Raw genomic sequence first — 22782 nt, forward strand, 5'->3', positions numbered from 1 at the left:
AAGTAGTTCTGTGGAAGGGATTCCTATGTAGTAGGAGAAAGAGAGAGAGAGACATAGATAGACAGGGTGAGAGAGAGCTATCGACCAGTTCTCTTTAACAGCAAAAATGTATTCAAACAAGAGCATGATGATGAGCTACAGCGACTGGAACACTCAACAAACCATGTTCTGTCAGCTGAGAGGAAACTTGCTCTGTTCAACCTGGTTTATCCATAAGCTACTGTATAGAAACCTATCAATATGTAAAGGCAAAATGTAAACTTGGGATGCTTGGTGGCTCAGCCAGAGTTAGCGCACAGACAATTGTCCTCATGGAATCCGGCTCCCAATCTTGTCTCACATGTCTCCCCTTTCCCCCTGGTTTCCTGTTGCTCTTCACCTATTATAATTGTTAATCCATTAAGACCTGAGGCCGATTGTGACAGAGCAGCTCAGCTATCAGACTAATTTATGATGTTCAACAATGCACAATCATATTCATGATGGTATTTATGCTGTATTTTCTATGTTTGTAACGTTTAGATTCTCAGTCCCAAGGTGCAAATTCTGCTGTGACATGATATGAATCTAAAGCGCTTGTGTTTATCTATGCAGATGTTGTTATTGAGGAAGCTTGAAGCCTGTGTGTGTGGTGCATAGTTATAAAGGATAGAGGGAGGACCGGAGCGACAGCCCCCCAGGCCCCCACCCCCTGTTATTCATTGCAATGGAAGTTGCTCAGTGGCGTTTTGAAGCACCCGGAAGAACACTCCACTTCCGCATTTGCCAACCAAATGTTGGTTGCCAAATGCAGAAGTGCAACCGAGCGCTCAATGTTAAACCCCAGCCGTGCGGGGTTTCCTCGTGCTAAATTGAGGGGCCCACCTGCAGTACCAGCTTTCACCACTACGCATTGCAGCTTCAACATTGGCAAGCCTTTCTGGGGGCTTGGTGTGGTGCCTGAAGAGCTGATTACATTATTGGGGAGCATTTTTGGTGTGGTACATTGTGATTTGCTGAATTCTTGGCTATGGGTGGAGTCTGGTTCAGTTGAGAGTAGTGTTGGGAACTATCGTTCATTCCAGTGAACCAGATCATCGCTCGGTCGTTCAGTAAAAAGATCTGTTCATTTTGGTCGTTCTGTACTCAGACCCACAGACCCAGTCAGCAGAGTCACTCGAGTCAGTTGTTCAATCGTTCACATTCTATACTCAACAGCGGCTGATTCAGTCTGGCTTATTAGCCAGGCTAACGTGACGTACCTTTGATTGGCTGAGCCAGACCGTCATTTCAGGCTATGGTATTGTCCCTGGGAGGATGGGAATGCCACTCTCTGCTAAGTTAAAAATAAGTAATTTTGACATCTGCAGGCAACATTTCAAGGTAAACTCATAGGAATGTGACATTTATCCAGAAATAATGTAAATATTTGTCTATTAAACCCAGACCATTACCACAGTGGTCCACATTAGTCAAACATGACGTACAGTATGTAGTTTGTAGTAGCAGTAGTGAGCGATGAGTGACAGGTCTGAAACCAGATGGAAAACCATCTAATTCTGGATGCTTTCACGTGTGAGTGGCTTTGCCAATAGACTGCATAAATCTCATTTCGTGTCAGAGGTGGTTGAGATTGAGCCGGTATACATGCCTCTAAACCGAACAATTCTTTTCCCATAGCCATTTGAGATTATTCACAGTGGACAGGGAAACTTCCTCCGCACAACATAATCAAGACGGGAGTATTCAATCTCCTCTCAGGTGTTTCTCTAAGATGGTGGTAGTGCTAGTATAAAGTTAACACTTTGACTATTTCGTAAACGTAATATCTTGGAATTTATCAGTTTCGAAATCTCACCGTAATTATTAGCAAACCTGCAAACCTCTGCTGCTAACAGATAGAGACGGGCCATAGTCAGAAATCAATTTCCTCATGTAAAACGAAAATTCTAATTCTGTTATTCATCAGTTTCTTTCTCGTCCTTTTTGTGATGAATCTTGACTCTGACATTTCCTCAGCTTTTGGGTCATCTTGCACATTAAACGCAATCAACCTATTTCTCGTCCAATCTGGCATCACTGTAGTGATGGACTAGGCGGGTCTCTCTCCCTCCCATTCTCTCTCTCTCTCTCTCTCTCTCTCTCTCTCTCTCTCTCTCTCCCAGTCACATTGTCATGGCTGCCATTAAAATGCAAATACCATTTGGTGAGCGAAGTCAGATCAATAGGAGCTTCTCTCAACTCATCAGTCTGTAAGACCCACCTGCACACAACGCTGTTCGTCATCAATAACATGCACAGTACATTCATCAGCACAGAAAATGAGCTCAAAGCTGTACCTTCATTGTTATCGGTGACTTGTTTTGTTTTGAATAATTCAACGATTCCCGAACCTGTGGGCCATATTTAAAAATAATGTTGTTGCTGTCGGGCAGAAACCTCTCATCTCCATATTCTAACTTTTTGCGTTTTCTTTTTCTACTTGATCATACTGACTGACTGCAATATTTTATGTCTACCATCGCTGCTGCACATTGTCAGTGCGGTTTCTCATTTTGTACATCATTTATGCCAACTTTAAATTCTCAGTTATTAATGAAATAATAAAAACTCCCCACTTAAATCCATATTATTGTATTAAAAGTTTGTATTTAACCACATGAACCCATAGCTTCTCTATTCTGGGGTGCACATTTGGTGAAAATAGTTCCACAAGCTCCCTATGGGTCCACCGCGTGAAAGGAGGGATGACAGTGAATCTATCTGAGATGCATTTCTCCAGTCAACATACATATTGATTGGATGATTGTAAATGAGAACGGGAATTTACATTTTAAATCATACCAGTGTGTTGTGAGCTATTTTCGGCGAAGACCTTTAGTGTAGAAAAGAATGGCGGGCCTAGTAAAATAAGATAAGACAAGAGCTATTGATCCCGCGGGGGAAGCGCCCGAATTTCCTCCTGTGGGATCAAAGACAGTAATTTAGAACCCTGAGGGAAGTCTATAGGGTTTAAATGCTAAATGGTCAAGACAGTCTGTTATCTATTAGATAACGCAATGAACAGGAAACGAGTCCAGTAGGGCCACAACTGGTGCCTTTGTTGAATGTACAGTATATTGATTATGCATGTGTTCACACTGGCAGCTATAGCTATAGGCTACAATTGACTTCCAATGGAAGCCAGTGACACGAAGATTCAAACTGACGTCAGAGACTTTTGATGCTTTTTATCCTTTCTACAACGCTACAAAATAAACGTTGAGCTGGCTTCCAATTCTCACGGTTACAAAGCTACAAAAGGAAGCAAGTGTAGTTTAACAAATTCCACTGACTTCAATTCAATTTGATTAAAGTGCCATATATAACAAGCTCAAGACACTGAGCAGAGACCTGACATTGTCCCATTCACCCATTTCCATCTGCCTGTTCTGCTTACCTCAATATTTTCCTTCATAATTTGTCTCGCTCGTCGGACACACACTTAATGTTGATGTTAAACATCAACTCAGTGACAGATACAGTGTGCAGCGCTGCGTTGCTTTTGATAGTTGTGCATCTTTTGACGCTGCCAGTGTCAATGCACGCAGCATACAGTAACTGGTTGTCTTGTTGAAACTTCTGGAAGCATGCGATAATGCAGCGTTCTCAACTCAAAGTGGGGTCCGGAAACCCACAGGGGTCATTGGAGGGGTTCCAGGCGGTCCCCAGCAAAATGTGTTACCAACTTACCTTGGCTGTTAATGTTGCCTGTGGATGAATGTGGTGATTAAGTAAGGTGGATCATTAACTTTTAGGCAAAGTTGAGGACATTCAATTTGCCTGTCTGTAATAACAGCGTAGAGGCTTAAATGGTGTGTGGGTGTGTGGAAACAGAAATCAAGTTGGAATGGCATGCAGCAAGCACTGGTATTATATCTGAGCTGGAGCTCAGCGACAGATCCATGTATTAATAATGCAGAAGGACCCCCAGGGCAGCTATCTATTTACAGAGCTCCCACACACACACACGCACACACGCGCACACACGCACACACGCACATGCACGCGCACACACACACACACACACACACACACACACACACACACACACACACACACACACACATACACACACACATACACACACATACAGAGAGAGAGAGCTTAGCTCTTTCACTCTCAATCAGCCAATTATCAACTCCAGTAAATTCTCAATGAATCCTCTTCAATATATGTTATGATCCCATACTTTGGAATCTCTCTTTATCCAAGCCTGCCTCGGTGGACAAGCAATTTTGTATGAAAACAATGCTAAACATTTTTTTTATGTTTTTGAAATATAAATATAATAATAGTATGTGGGTAGGGTACCAGGCACAAAATATTTTCAGATACAGTAGGTGGGTCCACGGACAAATACATATTCATTTAGGCGTCCTTGCCATGAAAATGTTATAGAACCACTGGTTTAAAACTACATTAGGAAGCAAGCCCAAATAAGCTGCTATACTTTATAAAGAAGCCCAAGAAACCGCAACTGCCAATATTTACCAACAACTTTACAGGAAACCACGGCCAAAGTCACTTATAAGAAGCAGACATGGCAATACTGTGTATGACCTTCCTAATCATTCCTAATAGCCGCTGTGTCTCTCTTTTCTCTCTTTGATCAATGCTCCAATAGCCTCTCAGTCAAGAACAGCTAGCGTCTATTGTTCTCACGGCTGTATTGATGTTCATTGTTCGATGTACGATAATTAGGTCGTAATTATCTGTGCCATCAGCTTGACAAAGACATATTAAGGGGCAGGGGAGAGTGTGGCAGGATCAAAAGTCATGACTCATTTTGTTTTATGCGGCGCATGTATGCCTCCTGTAAAATGTGTTGCTGTACGAGCTGGAAAACAGATGGCACAGTCTCAGATCTGTGTCCCGTGCTCTCGTTCTTCTCACACAGACACAGTTGGTTTTGTGAAGGTGTTGATTATTCTGAGCATTGTGAGGAAATGCATGGAAAGGCATGTTAATATCCTTGTTAGCGAACACAACCAGACGTGTGTTTAAGCCTATAGGATTATGTGGATATCTGAATGGCCTTGATTCAAGTGTTCAATCACATAAAGGTTTAAACACAGCTATGTGCACGTTCCTCGGGGAATTGAAAGGCCTAAGAAAGTACAGTAAGTATGTGATCATGCATTTAAATGGAAACTGGTTATTCAGGACCTTGGCCTTGGTGTGTACAGTACCAACAATAATGGAGAATGTTATTGTTAATGTTCTAGGCTAGTGATAGAGCCACGCAAGCTTGCATTCTCACCCTATTTGCAACAGTATGTTTTTTCTTTTTATGTTTCCCCCCCAGTTTTGTATTAGAGTACCACCACTAACTGTTAGACAAAGGCATCAAACTTTCCAAAAGCAATACATTTTATAAAATGCTCATTACACCGAAGTTACACTTTTTTAAGCAAGGATATGCCTGCTGTACGTGGCTGCGCATCTCATTGTTCATTTTGCACTTATGCAAGCGAGCAATAAGTCACGCTACTACATTTGCACTGCAATGATGATGAGATAGCGATGCTACTCAGTAATGATACTCTCTGTCTGTATGTGGGTCAGAGAGCTGGATTCTCGCATTATACTACACACAAACCATTGTCTGCCTGTTTCCAATAAAACGTGGTCACCTGAAAATGTCGCAATTATGGCTTTTCTCCAGCTAGGTGGGAGACGCACCCAGCAGAGAAAATTAAGTCCCACGCAGATGTGACTTTCGGTTCAAAACAATTATGCAAAGTATCCAAACGGTTCCCATTCAGAAGCCATGTTTGCTCAAGTGACCAATTTGCCCACATAACATACTATATGGTCTATCTATGTGAATCATTTTTTATCACACTCACACAATATCTTACAGACTTTATTACATCAGTAAATAATCGCCAGGTCAGCGCTGCAAATGATTGCTATTGTATTTTATAGCAAATGCATCGATTGGTACTTACAACTGTGACAAATCCTAGCCGCATAATGCATTAAAGTGGATGCCTGCCTATGTGAACTATGCTATATATGGAACTATACAAGAGTTGGCACTGGGCACCTCCTGTGGGGGAAACCACCACCTTTGAGGGGTTCTATCCTTTAGTCCAACTTCTCAATAGTCCAACAAAATATTAGATTAGTGTGAGGTTATGTGACCCTTTCCCGCATTTACTGTCATCTGGTAAATGGTGCATTTATATAGCGCCTTTATCCAAGGTGCTTTACAATGTGCATTATATTCACCCATTCACGCACACATGGTGGAGGAAAACCTAAAAGGCACCAAACTTCTCATCGGGAGGAATTAGCTAAGCCAGAGCACCGTATGCTCCCTTTAATTTAACCTGCCTATGTTCATTTGCACCTGCTTTTTAGAGGTGCATTACATTTATGTTGATGCTCTATTAACTAATTTAGGTGGACACCACTTTGAGAAGCACAACAAATTTCTATCATAGATTATGCTCATATTATTTGCGCATAACCTCCCTTGCACAAATCTTCCTTACTTATGCCTGTGGTTTAATTTCATGGAGCATAGGCCATTGGCCACAGTCCACCTGAGTCCTCTGGGCCTTCCTTGCCAGATGTTTCTGCCTGCTGTGCTTGTGGGCAGTTGTTCTTGGGATTAAGAATATATATAATATATTTATATATAATTTAATATAAAACAGCAAAAATAGAAGATCTACTGTACTGTTTCAGCTTTTATGTGTCAGGCTAAAACATTTTGGGAATGACTGATCTAATGCTTTTTTCCTGGTGATGGCACACAGAATGCCAAGAGTGAGTTAATTCATTCTCCCTCCCGTTGAGTGCAACCTACAGTATCACTTATATACAGTAATTGTTATTGGTCTAAGAGGGTATCGCACTGGAGGAGTCAGAGTGCGGGTGGTAACAAAGTGTATCTATCGGTACTTGGCTTCACCTCATCCTCTCCTCTTCCATGGGTGGTAGACAGCACATTCTCTGCCAGAGATCTTTCCTGCTGATGGTGTCTGGCCGGTGGATCTGTACAGAATCTGAATTTTATGTCTGCTCGCTGATTTAGTTGGACCTCCAAATGATTTGCATGATATATGCAAGCAGTAAAGGAGAGAAGTGCACTAGTTTGTGACACGTAAGATGACTTAGGGCTCATACACATGCAAGGACTTTTAATGTCGTCAGGGAGTCATCAAATTACGTTTTCACACTACACGTCTATTTTTTAAATTGGCTGTCATTATATCGTCGTGGTATTCACAGTAAACGATTGATCACAGACAAGGGATCACACACTGCAAGAGTTCACCAAGACGTCTCACATACTTACATGCAGCACGAGACCAACACAGGACGCTACTCTCTCTCTCTCTCTCTCTCTCTCTCTCTCTCTCTCTCTCTATCTCTCTCTCTCTCTCTCTCTCTCTCTCTCTATCTCTATCTCTATCTCTATCTCTATCTCTATCTCTATCTCTATCTCTATCTCTATCTCTATCTCTATCTCTATCTCTATCTCTATCTCTATCGCACGCATGCGCACGCACGTGCACGCATGCATGCACGCACACACGCACACAAAAGTATGTGATAGCCTGCAGTATCGTGCGCTAGAGCAGGGGTTCTCAATGTTTTTGGCTGGGGATCCCCGGAAATGCTTTCGCCATGTCTCGCAACACACACAGCGCATGTGGACCACATTTTTCCATAATAACAGTTGTGCTGCTGCGTAGATTCTGAGTTTCCGATGCTGTGTTATCAACATATTAAAGTGAGATGTGTTGGTTTTATAGACTATATTTAATTGCAATATTAGGCTAATATAGCTACCAATATGTATGACACCATTTAGCCATATGTCACCTTCCTATTCCGTGCATAAATTCACCCACGGAATAAAGGTTATATGTAACTATTGGTACAGGCAGACAGACAGACTTTCTGTCTGTGAGCATAGCTGTCCTGGGCTCTCATTGGCTGTAATACGACCTTCTCGACGGGGTGCAGCCGCAACCATGTTAATACGTGTCTCACAACGCATTGCATTCTTCGACACATTGTGAGCTTGGCTTGTAGATTGGTTTTTTAATGACAAGTGAACTGCATTTCTAGGCTGGTGCATCTGTTTAATAAATAACATGCATGTTTCTATGTGCATAATGCATCCAAATGGCGTATATCTGGCCCTCAGAGTTAGATTAACTGAATTTTACTTTCCTCCCTGAAGCTAGAGGCACCTTCTATGCACGCCATTTGTGTAGCCACTCATGAACGGAAGGCCGATTTGCCATATTTGGACCTACCTAGCCCCTGGTGTTTTTTCCCAGCATGATCTTCCTGGACAATTACTCCTGCTGTATTCATGCTAGAGGCATTCATGGCTGGAGTGCTCTGCCCACTTTAAAAACGTTGTGGGTGGCGGGTTCCAAAAGACCCAGGGGGGTTTCCTCGTGTTTGTCTGACGAGGTAATACCTCCGCACACACCCTCCACCACCATTTTGGCATTGAGGGTGACTCACTTAGGAGAAGAAAAAAATAAGAGATGGCACTGTCTGTCCTGGGGATTTGTTATATTGTTACAGTGTCAGCCCAGTTAATGATACTGCTTTGTGCAGGATTGCACATCGTAAAATATTTTCGGGTGCTGGGCGTCGTGTTGGCAACAGAGTGACATCCCTGTGTGTGAAATTGATCCACGACTTTGTGAAGGGTAAAATGACACTTGGTATACTGTGACTGCAGCATCAAGCTGACTTAATTATCTTTGCCAGGCTGAAAGGCCAGGAGGCGGAGATTGGATGTTCCGGTAAAACGGTGTGCGCAGCTCCTCTTTCCTTTCTCCCGGGGACCCCCACACGGACCCCCACATGGTATCTGTCATTTTTCGACCGTTTCGGACGCGTGGCAGCTCGCCAGAACTGGGCCGGCCCCCTGGGCACGTTCCTGGGAGTCTGAGGTCTGGACTGCACTAGTGCACTACAATACAGTACAGAGCACAGTAGAGTAGAGTACAGTAACTATAACAATACATGTATAGCTGTGAACTACTCAACTGAGTGCTTGCTTCTCCTCTCTTCAAGCTTCCCAGTAAAACCACAATTGTATGTGTTGCACTGTGTTATGGATTCAGGCTCACAAATGTGTGGTCACATGATCATCTGCTTTTCTGACTAGTTCTGGGCACGATCAGCAGCAGCTTGTCAGCAGACCTCAAACTCTGACTGGGGTGTAAAAGGTGCTGTAGTTCAGAGAGATACCGCAGAGTCAAACCTTTTAGAGATTTACAAAACAAATTGTCAAATAAAGTCAATTCTAAAATTGTTGTGGAGCCAATGAAGTGAGGCCAGGACAGGTGTAGTGTGGGCACGTTTTTAATGCCAGTGCGGAGGCGAGCAGATGCGTTTCAAACAAGCTGAAGGCTGAATGATGACTATTCAATGCCAGTGTACAAAGAGTTACAGTAATGGAGTCTGGACGAGATAAAAGTTCAAAAGGTTTAAATTTGACAGATGAGTTGGAGTTAAAAGTATCATGGCCAAATATTATTATTTTCCTTTTGCTTTCATTGAGGTTTAGGAAAAAAAAATTGTGTCTGAAATTAGTAACTAGAATTAACTGTGAGGTAGGTAGATCTGAACATCATTGGCATAATGGTGAAAAGATATGTTGTGTTTGGAGAAAATTCGCAGCATACCAGTAAGACGCACTGAGGGCGAGAAGTGACCTCGTCCTAAAGGACAAGTGCACGCATCCGCCTGGGTGACGGCAGAAGGAAGATGCTGGACGAGTGCTGGCGTATTGGCATCGGGGTCAGATCAACATATGGAATATCAGAACAGGTCAGATTCATATATGGAGATCTAAGGGTTTGAGGTTTGAGGTCAGTGTTCTGGACCCTGACCTCTTTAGTTGAGACATATGCACCACCTTGTGGTTGGTTGTGCTATTTCATCCTCCTTTTTTGAATGGTATATTCCAGGTGATGGTATGGTCCAGTTTAGTTTGTCAGGGGGAATTGAAAGCAATTTAGTTAATTCCTTCATTGTCATTTGAGAAGCAAGCATGCAGCAGTGTTCTCCACAGCTCTCCAACGTTATGTGTTTTGGTGTAGATATGTCTGTAAGTAAACTCGAATGTGTTGATGCAAAACTGTTAAAGAAAATGTTTGAGTTGAGAAAAAGTTTGTAGAGTAATGTGTACTAGTCAATTTAGTAGTGTATGTTGGTCTACAGATTATCATGTACCATGTTAGATACAGGAGTCTGTGATTGCATCAGCCATGTCCTACATGTTTTCAGTATAGTGAACAAATACAGAATGTTTGTTGTAACTTACTAGTGTAGCAGCTCATTTGTTTGTATCTCATGTTTTCATGTGTGTTTCTGAAATCCATGTATTTGTGTGTTTGTTTGACAGTCTTACAAAAATCCATAATCAACAGTAAATATTACTCTTCTCAAGAAACGTCTTTATTATTTGGAGTCTGTACGCTATCTGTCTAGCCTTTGCTCAGGCACGCAAGTGTGAGGACAGAATAGTCAGACATAGAGTTGCTGGCAGGCTCCATATATGCAGATCTAGGTGATGATCCAGTCTTCTCCATGTATGGTTTTCCAGGGTTAGTTGAGGTCAGTATCATGATCTTCATATATGGAGAATTGGAGATGTGTCACGGTTTACAGGTGTAAAGAAGTAGAATGAAAAGTGTGTGTGTGTGTGTGTGTGTGTGTGTGTGTGTGTGTGTGTGTGTGTGTGTGTGTGTGTGTGTGTGTGTGTGTGTGTGTGTGTGTGTGTGTGTGTGTGTGTGTGTGTGTGTGTGTGTGTGTGTGTGTGTGTGTGTGTGTGTTTGTGTCCGATATTTCCAGCCATAACATAATCCTGAACATAACATTCAGGATTGGCCCATTTTTAACAAAATGCCTCAAATCATGAACGTAGTGTACAATTTACATTAAGTTTCGCATGCACATTCCTACTAGGCAGAGGAATAAATCCCACCCTTTTCACATTGGCCTGTTATAGCGCCACCAGCAGGTGGATTTTTGCAAAACTCATTTTTGGAACAAAATACATCAAATCATGAATTTGAACGTCCAATTGCCGTAAAAGGCGTAAGACAAAATGGCACCCTTTTCACATTGGCCTATTATAGCGCCACCGGGAGGCCACAATATCCTACCTGACCTGGCAGAGACCAGTGCTCCGAGGAGCACTTTTTCTAGTTAGATATCTCTGCTGTCAGGAGGAAAACACTCACTCAACAAATGTTCATTTTTCAGGAAATGAAAAATATAAAATGTTCAGGAAATTTAGAAAACCTTATATTTTTAAAACAAATACTAATCAAAGTTGGTGTTGTGACTTTATATATTTTCAATTACTTGCATGAGAGCGGGAGAGGTGGTGGAGTTAGCTGTTTTAGCAGTTTAAGGGTGCAATGGAGTTTTGTCCAAAGCGTGTTTTACTATACTTTCCATTGGTTCAATATTTTTGAAACAACACGCAGATGTAAAAGGTGTTCAATAGCACTGATGTATGCAAATAATAATGAAAAACCTCAAAAATTTAGTTAAAAGGTTTCCTCCAGCAACAGCAACGAATTATGTTTCTTTTGCCATCTTGATCCCAAATCAAGGTCACACAAAGAGAAGGTATGCACCCAGTACTAGAGCGATGCCAGGCCCAGGAAATGAATCCCAATACATTTTTCTCATAGACATTTCAAAAAGTATTTATTTAAAGACTTTTCAAGCGTCGTACGAAGCCAACTCGAGTCGTGACAAATCATGACAAGAAACACAATATTTTGGACCAAACAAATAATTACAAACAACAAAAAATGTTTTGTAACCTGCCGTTTTTTTCTACTTTCTAATTATTTGTTTGGCCCAAAACATTGTGTTTATTGTCATGATTTGTCACGACAAGAGTTGGCTTTGTCTGTGGCGTAAACGTCTTTAAATAAATACTTTCTGAAAAGTCTATGAGGAAAATGAACGGGGATTTCCTTTCCGGTCTCTCAAGGGGGCGGGACTGCGACGCTCTATTGACAGCTAGTGAAAAAGTAATTACAAGGCACAAAGCAGATCCTCCAATTCATGAGCTGTGGCTGAGCATTGTGGAGGATGTGTAAATGAGAAACTAACTCACAACTTGAGATTGCGAGAGACTCTATTCCTTGAAAAATGAGAGAATTGGACGATGTTGGACCTGTCAATGGAGTGGAATATACTGTATGATGGTTGAAAATGATATACATGAACCCCTGCCCTGCAGTAACTGTGAATGAACATCAGCAAAAAAAGAAAAACAATATTTCTATTTGAAACGTACAGTAGCAGAGTGAATGTCATTATTGAATGTATATTATTATTATTATTAGTTTGCAAAAAAATAAAATCACACCCGTGTGAAGTGAGGGGCGCTCCTACCATCATACATCATCATACTGATTCGTACATCATCTCATTCCGGCCAATCACAACTTGCGTCCTCACCTTCGTCTTCCATGTTTGTGTTTACACAACCACTCAAAGCTGGACATTTATTGTCAATGGTATTCAATGTTTGTGTTTACACAAACCCTCAAAGCTGGACATAGGAGGAAAGTCAACTCCAAAAATGTATTTAAGTAAGTTAATGTACTTCCATCCATCCATCTTCAACCGCTTATCCGTAGTCTGGTGCGGTTGCAACAGCAGTGCTCCAGACTTCCCTCTCCAGAGCAACATTAGTGACTTCCTCCTCCTGGGGGATTCTGAGACGTTCCAAGGCCAGTGAGTCGATGTGTTTCCTACAAATGCGCCTTGGTCTGCCCCGGGGTCTCCTCCCAGTGGGACGTGCGTCGAGGACATCCCTAGGGAGGCGCCCGAGAGGCATCCTAACCAGATGCCCGAACCACCTCAGCTGGCTCCTTTCCAGGTGAAGGAGCAGCGGTTCTACTCTGAGTCTCTCTCGTGTGACTGAACTTCTCACCCTATCTCTAAGGGAGTGAGAGAGTAGGAACTGAGATTGCTCGGTAGACGGAGAGCTTTGCCTTCTGGCTCAACTCTCTTTTCGTCACAACAGTGCGGTACTGCGCACTACCGCCCCTGCCGCTCCGATTCTCCGGCTGATCTCCTTCTCCGTCCTCCCCTCACTCGTGAACAAGACCCACGAGATACTTGAACTCCTTCACCTGGGGTAATGCCTCATTCCCTACCCGGACTGCACAATCCACCGGTTTCCTGCTGAGAACCATGGCCTCAGATTTGGAGACGCTGATCCTCATCCCAATGTACTTGTAATGTACTTGACCTACTTATTCTCTGTCCACCACCACTGGTCAATATCATTTGTGGTTTGCTGAGGAGGAATGAGCACTGTGTCTGTGGTTCTTGTGGTCTAGAGACCCCCAGGGGTCCTTGAGGAGGCGTCCAGGGGAGACCCCAGCAAAATGTGTTAATACAACTCAATTTGACCACTTCCAATTATACGCTGGCTAGCAGATCTATAAAGCTCACAGCACGTCACTTCGTGCCACGCTGCAAGCTTGCACATCTGCTATTGTTGAACAAATTTGAAAGTGTTTGAAAGATTTTGAATCATTTAGATTAATTTTTTCAGTTTTTTGATTTTCCTTGTATTTGGTGTATTACCATGTGTTGTTCTTGCTTACTGTAAGTCGCTCTGGAGTAAGAGCGTCTTGTATATACCTAAAATGTTAACTTGTTTTGTCAGAAGCACTTTGTAATATACTTTTCATTGGTTCAGTATTTTTTTTAACCAACACAGACGGAAAGAACATTTGAGTTAGCTGGTTTCTATAGCGACGATATATAAATTTGGAGCTCTTTGACACAGAAATGCTGTATGCGGCTGAATAGCTTCTGCAGGAGCGCTTCCAGCTTCATCCTCATCTAAAACGGTCTGGCAAAAAACAGGACAGGTCCTAATTATAAATGACATAGTGCTTTTTAACCAAGGAAGGGCGTCTAGATTAGTTGTGAATCACCAGTGATGGATTTGAGATATTTTTTAAAGAAAAACCAACAAACCAACAAAAGCTTTCCAGAAATAGGCTTTTCCCCTCAAATAATGTGCCACTGCATATATGCATAATATGAGACCGATTGATAATTTCCACAGTCATTCTATTATTGGTCTTGGGAAAGAAGTTCTGTAATGCTGCAATGTTTTTTTCCAGAATGTAAAACATAAACTAATTACCATCTGAATCTCTCACCGCCCACACTTAAGGCTCATTCATAGAACAGCTACTGTAACTCGATGACTCAACTATAGAAATATTGAAGTAGATTACATTTGACCTCACTTTTGTCTGAGATATTTGGCAATGTCTGTTTGGGACAAATTTGACCTATCAGGGACTAGGACATGGCATCACAATAATAGAGATAGTAGTAACTGTAATAGTGAAATTGTGTCCGTCCATCCATCCATCCATCTTCAACCGCTTATCCGTAGTTGGGTCAGATTGATGGCAGAAACACAAATACATTTTTTTTCATCATTAGAAATTAATTTAGTCCATAAGGGGATATTCAGCTGAGAAAAAAGGATTTGGGTTTTTTCTCAACTGTAAAGCTTGCATTTTTGTTGGGAAAAAGGGTTGTGTGGTGAGTATAATTTGGCCGGGGTTCCATCAGCCATATTATGTTCCCTCGGGTTATAGGATTAGGCTTGTGGTATAGTGTTAGGTTTGGGCCTGTGTTAGTGTTAGATTTGAGGGAACATAACTTTCACTTATCTGTCCCTGTGTTCATGTGTCTCTCCTAGCAGGCGAGGAGGTGCCCGGTGATCAGTGTGTGGAGGATCCTCCCCCCACGTTGGTGGCCTGTGAGGTGGCCTGTCCTGGGGACTGTGTGGTGGGTTCTTGGTCTCCCTGGTCCTCCTGCTCTCATACCTGTGCCACCAAGAGCGCAGAGGGCAGGCAGAGCCGCTCGCGCTTCGTGCTGGCCCTCCCCGGGAAGGGTAAACCAAACGTCCTTGTTTTTGCTATTTTTCATTATGTCCTCCTTATACTTTATGTCTCTGTTTGTGTATAGCCTGATTCATACTTGAGTCGACACGATGTGTTGTGAGCTCGTAGATCTGCTTTATAGTATAAATGAAGCAAGTCAAGTGGATTTAAACCACATTTTATTTGACAGGCATAAGGACTCAATGTTTTGTTTGTTTGTTTTCTAAATTTGATTGGAGGATGGAGGATAAATCCCATCTTGTTTTTGAGGAGGTCCTCAATGTTCTTAAAAAAATAAAATGGTTATTGATGAAACATGACAACATATAAAATAGAAGCATATGAACTGGAAGGTATGTACAGTACAGTATATGAAACCAAATGCAATACGATACATCACAAGATAAGAAGGCATTACAATACAGTATAACAGCAGTACAATCTAACTTACAGTATATGGACCAGAGAGTTCCATAGAGTATCGTACCATAATGAAGGCACAATACAATTATTTTGAATGATTCTAGCTTTAATGATGAGACCAAGTGATGTGTTTAGGTGCATATTCAGTGATCAGCAAGTACAGTATGCCCCTTTACACTGTGTCCTCATTAAATCGCTTTAGCCCTTTTATCTTTGTCTTACACCCTTTATGGTTGCCCGTAGTACCTCAGGGCTCTATACTAGCATCTGCTGTGAGCGTGACATTCTGCTATTTTCTGAGAAAGCTTTGCCCACAATAAGGATTCTACAGTATGGTTTCAGTGGCTAGGTGTTGTACGACAATGGCGAAAAGAGTCCACAAGCTCACAATTCAATTCAATTCAATTCAAAGGGCTTTATTGGGATGAGAAAACATACGTTTACATTGCCAAAGCAGCTCACAATGTGTTGCATCGTTCTGAGAAAACAGATATTGTTGCACTCCATTGACAAAAGGAAAGTGAAGTCAAACATACAATATTTGTCTTTGACATGTATAGTGGAATACACTTCCAATAAAACTAGCCTAAATAAATAAAAAGTTTCACAGTGTGTTTTCAGCTTAGACAGTAGTAGGGCCTTGGCAGTATAAGCTTCTGCCAATTCACCCTTTGTCAAGTTCCGCCCGTGGTTGTGTGCCTCTTCGCACTCATTGGTTGCAGTTTCGTGGTTGGACAAAAATCCTTTCTCTCCTTTTTCAGTTGCTTCCTATTGATATTCTGTGTATTTACTCCTTTTTCATTTGGCCCAAACTGAAGCAGACATCCTGATGTAAATGCAATTTTGTGTAATAGGACAAAGTTGTTTACAAAAAATGTGTATCTTACAGAAGTCCACATTAGCATTTAGCTGACATTCTCCCATTATTCATTTTCAGACACTGCTGGCTCATTTATTATAGCATTTTGAGAGAAGCAAAAAAAAGAGAGAGTGAAAGAAAGAAAAAATAAAAACAAACAACTACAGGGTCAACAGAGTCAACACACTGCAGCCTTAAATCTGTCGTTATCAAAGTCACTGTGTGCACACTAGGGACACACCCGTCTAGAATGACAACGGACCTCACTGTTTGTCAAGCTGCTATTTAATAGAGCTGTTACATTCTGTCAATTGTTTGAGTTTTTTATTTATTAGCACAAAGAAAAAAGTTAAACGTATATCGGCCGGGTGCAACGGTTCTGGCAGAAACAGTATCTTTGAAAAGATCACCATCATTTTAGGATCTCTTGTGTTTTTGTAGCCCCAGCAGCAGATCACACACGGACGATGTACGCTTCGGGCAACGGCTGATCCACAGCGTACTGTAGATTCATATTCACGCTGAAGAGTGCTGGTGAACTTTTCAAACATTCTTAACTTCCCCTATTATTATCCTGCCACCCTAATTAAAACCCACGCACCCCGTTTCTCCGGCTGCCTTTGTCCACCTTCTCCTACCAAACCACACCGTTTGCCCACATCTCACCATGCACAACACCACCGGCATGCCTGTCCAGACATAACGCACTACTTTGCATCCATGCAAATGTCATAATTACTGTATAGTTTGCATTTGCATGAAAAACCATGTTATTGCGCAACATTTCACAGTGATGCAAATTACATCAGTTTAGGCCACACCCCATTCCACTGTGCACACACACACACACACACACACACACACACACACACACACACACACAGTACAGTACAGTACAGTACAGTACGTAAAACTATGGCACAGTATTGTACAGTACAGTACCGTATGGTACAGTACAGTACAGTACAGTACAGTACAGTACAGTACAGTACAGTACAGTACGGTACGGTACAGTACAGTACGGTACGGTACGGTACGGTAGGGTACGGTACGGTACGGTATGGTACGGTGCGGTACGGTACGGTACGGTACGGTATGGTACGGTACGGTACTGTACAGTACAGAACACTGGCCACCTGGATGGTGTGGTTCGGCGCTAGAGTGAGACCGGCCGAAGGTGGGGTTTTTGCCTTACTTGGCGGAGTTTTTCCTTTTCTTTTACATGAGTTGGGTGTGTTATAATGTAGTAGACTCTAGAAAAGCATTCCAGCAGCCATTTTGTATGGCTCGTTAGGCAATAGACTTACATTCCATAACTCCTTGGTTGAGTGGGTTTGAAAGTTTGCTACATCTTTTTCAGATGGCGGGTCCACATGGCCAATCAGTTTAGGGGTCCTGGACATGAAAAGTTTGAGGACCACTGTCCTAAAAACGACTCTCCCTTTGAGAAGCGCCGCTCTAATTGTCTTATACTCCGTCTGTTCATGTCCAGGAGGGAAGGAATGCCCTGCAGCCACAGCCCTGGAGGAGTGGAGGCCCTGTAATGAGCACCCCTGCATGGTATTCTACTGGGAGGCCTCGGCCTGGGGCCCCTGCATCCAGGAGGCCTCCGTGCACCTCAACGGAAGTGGCGGCTCCTGGAACACCACAGCTGACGCCTGTGCAGTGGGAGTTCAAATCCGCCAGGCCACCTGTGTGAAGATGAACGCCGGAGTGGTCATCAGTAAAAGGTAACTGACCTGCTCCCTACTTCTTCTCTCTCAGGCAATTGTGATCCATACTACAGTGTGGTGATTTCGCTGTTGTCGGGAAGAAACCTCGTATGTCCATATTCTTATTAGCTAAACTTTTAAACAACCCCCTAGCCTACTGGAAAAGGAACTGGTTGGAATAACGTGTTGAAAAGAAGCAGCTTGGACTCCTCATGCAAAGGAAGCCTTCATTGGTTAAAATAATTATAAAACCTGCAGACAGATTGAAACACTTTCACTTTTATTTGTAATGCACACTCTATTGCGCCGAAGATTTTTTTTTTAATGACTAATTTACAACCTGATGTGGAGATTTCTGCTCAACAGCAACGATATACAACAATATTACAGCGATATTAATCCTCTGGCGTCATGAGATTTAGTTTTATAACTAGACCGGTGCCCGGCTGTAGAGCACCGAGTCAGTAACAATGGAAATTGGAGATCCATGCCCCACCTGGCTATGCAATACCCGTTGTACCCGTGTCGGAGTACCCGTCCCACCCATCTGTCATCAGAGTTCTGTGTCAGGCATGCCCAAGTATGAAGTGTGTTGCTTAATCTCAACGTGACGTCATGGAATGTACAGGTGAGGTCCACTGGCAGAGCCTGACCAGAGCCTTTTGTGGTGGTTCTGGACATATTGAGTTATTTGTCAGGCATGCCTAAATATGGAGTCTGGGCAGGGGCCCTGTCCAGAGCCCAGGCAGAGAGAGGCCTTTTGTGGCAGTTCTGGACAACCGTGGGTCCGACCGACTCGACACCGGGCACTGCACTCCCTGTGGGTGTGTGGAACACGTGTGTCGAATTTGAAGACGTTGGGGCGAGCGGTTCTCGAGTTACGTGGATTACAGAAATACGTACACATGCATTTGATAGAAAATTGATTTGATGCAATTTTCGGTCACGGGTGGGATGGCCGACTTGGAAGGATAACCTACTACATATACTATATTAAAAGTATATTTCACCCATGATAGTACTCAGGTGTACCCATTGTACATGTGAACTGAAGGAATAATTTCCACAGGAGAGAATATTTTATAATATACTGTACACACACTGTATATATATATAGCACTGTATGCGTGATTACATTACATGGAGAATGCATCAATCATAGCTTAGCTGCTTGAACTTTGTTTTAGCTGCGAGACAGACTTATGCATCCTGAGGGGAAAAATGATGCTTTGTAAATACGAGCTGAGCCAGGAAAGTGGGAAGCGATCACATTTCCCTTACAGTAGATCATTTGAGAAGAAGTGTCTCTGTGTGCTTCCCCGCAGCATCTTATTTGTACATATACAGTACAGTATATACTATACAGCGGCTTGTGCTTTTACTCACTTGACAGATGACCCAAGGGCCTGATCTAGCGTATACTGTAATTCTATCCCCGGAGAGCTGCGTATACATCACTGCCTTCCACTGCCTCTCTTCTTTTGGTTTAAGGACTGTTTCCCCATCATGAACCCCAGATCAATTTTGCGTTACGCACCCCCATTATCTACTCATCTTTCAGCAATACAATATCAAACAACCACTAAAGGTTTCTGTGTCTGTGTGTGCTGGTGGCTATAATGATGTTATAGCCTACCACCACCAGGAAGACTACATTTATGAATAATTCAGACGGTTTGTCCCGCGTCAGTTACAATATATTTGTATTTGGTACAACATGCCTCTAGTAGTGGCTTTGGTGTTGCAATTTCTAAGTTCATCTAATGGCAACCGTGGAATTCTGGATTAGTCAGTAATTGATGAGGCAATAAGAGTCATTTCCAAGCAGCAGCCTCTTCCCAGCGATTCTCCCGTACGGTTGTGCTATAATAAACCAGGGGTCCTCGAAGGGGTTCTAGGGGGTCACCAGCAAAATGTGTTAACATAGCATCAAAATCAGTTGAACCACTTTAAAGCAACACTGTAGTATAAATGTGTCCAATCTGTATGTTAATACAATCGGGGTGGTTGTATTTCGTTTCGTCTCCCTGCTCTTTTATTGAGACATTTAGATCGTGTCAAAGTTCATGTGTCTAGTCACAGGATCTGACAACATTTTTTAACTGATGGTCAAGATTCAGTTTATCCCCTGAGCAAGCAGGCAGGCTCATCCCAGCGCCATTCGATGTGTCGCAAATGGGAAGAAGGCAATAGCGGGAGGGCGATGCGAGTGCTGTACTGTACCCCTTTGTACTGTACTACACTCCTTAGTATTGCACTGCACTGTAATGTTGTCCTCTGTACTGTACTGTACTGAACTGTACTTTACTGTACTTCTTTGTTCTGTACTGTATTTTACTGTACTATACTATACTGTACTGTACTGTACTGTACTGTAGTGTACTGTACTGTACTGTACTGTACTGTACTGTACTGTACTGTACTGTACTGTACTGTACTGTACTGTACTGTACTGTACTGTACTGTACTGTACTGTTATTAGTGTTGTTATTGTTCTTGTTATCATTATTAGTATCGTTATTGTGGTTGTTACTTGCGCAAGCAGAGCGTGCAAGTAATGTTTTCGCCCGGTCTCTTCCGCCGTGACAGCTGTCCCGCCATTCGATGTTTATGCAGAAAAACATAAAATCTGTGCCTGCTTTGCTGGGACCAAATGACCACAAATGACCATATTTCTTACGTCATCATTTAGAGCTAGTCATACGTATACTATATACATAATTAGTAAAAATAAAATAGCAAATTGTGCCTGATCTGCTGGGACCAGAGTACGTGGTGTGTATATGTATGACTAGCTCTTAATGATGACGTAAGAAATATGGTCATTTGTGGTCATTTGGTCCCAGAAAACCAGGCACAGATTTGCTGTTTTCTTGCATAAACATCAAATGGCGGGACAGCTGTCACGGTTTTTGGCGCAAAGTAACCACAGTATACCGCTAATCAACTTACAACTACACACTTTATACAGTATAGAGTATAGAGTATATATGTATACGTATATAGTATATGCCTAGTATATACTATATATATACTATATATATTTCTTACGTCATCATTTAGAGCTAGTCATACGTATACTATATACATAATCAGTAAAAATAAAATAGCAAATTGTGCCTGATCTGCTGGGACCAGAGTACGTGGTGTGTATATGTATGACTAGCTCTTAATGATGACGTAAGAAATATGGTCATTTGTGGTCATTTGGTCCCAGCAAACCAGGCACAGATTTGCTGTTTTCTTGCATAAACATCAAATGGCGGGACAGCTGTCACGGTTTTTGGCGCAAAGTAACCACAGTATACCGCTAATCAACTTACAACTACACACTTTATACAGTATAGAGTATATATGTATACGTATCGTATATAGTATATGCCTATATACTATATATATTTCTTACGTCATCATTTAGAGCTAGTCATACGTATACTATATACATAATCAGTAAAAATAAAATAGCAAATTGTGCCTGATCTGCTGGGACCAGAGTACGTGGTGTGTATATGTATGACTAGCTCTTAATGATGACGTAAGAAATATGGTCATTTGTGGTCGTTTGGTCCCAGCAAACCAGGCACAGATTTGCTGTTTTCTTGCATAAACATCAAATGGCGGGACAGCTGTCACAGTTTTTGGCGCAAAGTAACCACAGTATACCGCTAATCAACTTACAACTACACACTTTATACAGTATAGAGTATAGAGTATATATGTATACGTATATAGTATATGCCTAGTATATACTATATATATACTATATATATTTCTTACGTCATCATTTAGAGCTAGTCATACGTATACTATATACATAATCAGTAAAAATAAAATAGCAAATTGTGCCTGATCTGCTGGGACCAGAGTATGTGGTGTGTATATGTATGACTAGCTCTTAATGATGACGTAAGAAATATGGTCATTTGTGGTCATTTGGTCCCAGCAAACCAGGCACAGATTTGCTGTTTTCTTGCATAAACATCAAATGGCGGGACAGCTGTCACGGTTTTTGGCGCAAAGTAACCACAGTATACCGCTAATCAACTTACAACTACACACTTTATACAGTATAGAGTATATATGTATACGTATATAGTATATGCCTATATACTATATATATACTATATATATTTCTTACGTCATCATTTAGAGCTAGTCATACGTATACTATATACATAATCAGTAAAAATAAAATAGCAAATTGTGCCTGATCTGCTGGGACCAGAGTACGTGGTGTGTATATGTATGACTAGCTCTTAATGATGACGTAAGAAATATGGTCATTTGTGGTCGTTTGGTCCCAGCAAACCAGGCACAGATTTGCTGTTTTCTTGCATAAACATCAAATGGCGGGACAGCTGTCACAGTTTTTGGCGCAAAGTAACCACAGTATACCGCTAATCAACTTACAACTACACACTCTATATAGTATATATGTATACGTATATAGTATATGCCTAAATACTATATATATATACTATATATATTTCTTACGTCATCATTTACAGCTAGTCATACGTATACTATATACATAATCAGTAAAAATAAAATAGCAAATTGTGCCTGATCTGCTGGGACCAGAGTACGTGGTGTGTATATGTATGACTAGCTCTTAATGATGACGTAAGAAATATGGTCATTTGTGGTCGTTTGGTCCCAGCAAACCAGGCACAGATTTGCTGTTTTCTTGCATAAACACCAAATGGCGGGACAGCTGTCACGTTTTTTGGCGCAAAGTAACCACAGTATACCGCTAATCAACTTACAACTACACACTCTATATAGTATATATGTATACGTATATAGTATATGCCTATATACTATATAT

At 41.8% G+C, this 22782-nt stretch overlaps 1 protein-coding gene across 1 annotated transcript in view; it reads left to right on the top strand.

The window, feature by feature from the left end:
* The window catches only part of thsd7ba (thrombospondin, type I, domain containing 7Ba), a 255663-nt gene that overhangs the window by 142076 nt on the left and 90805 nt on the right, over nucleotides 1-22782 (top strand). Inside the window, exons 9-10 of the mRNA XM_083776564.1 lie at nucleotides 14777-14971; nucleotides 17735-17972. Coding sequence (XP_083632690.1) covers nucleotides 14777-14971; nucleotides 17735-17972 — 433 coding nt within the window. The remainder of the gene's footprint in view (nucleotides 1-14776; nucleotides 14972-17734; nucleotides 17973-22782) is intronic.

This window comes from Protomyctophum parallelum (genome assembly GCF_964188405.1).
Source record: "Protomyctophum parallelum genome assembly, chromosome: 11".
In the NCBI taxonomy this organism is placed as follows: domain Eukaryota; kingdom Metazoa; phylum Chordata; class Actinopteri; order Myctophiformes; family Myctophidae; genus Protomyctophum; species Protomyctophum parallelum.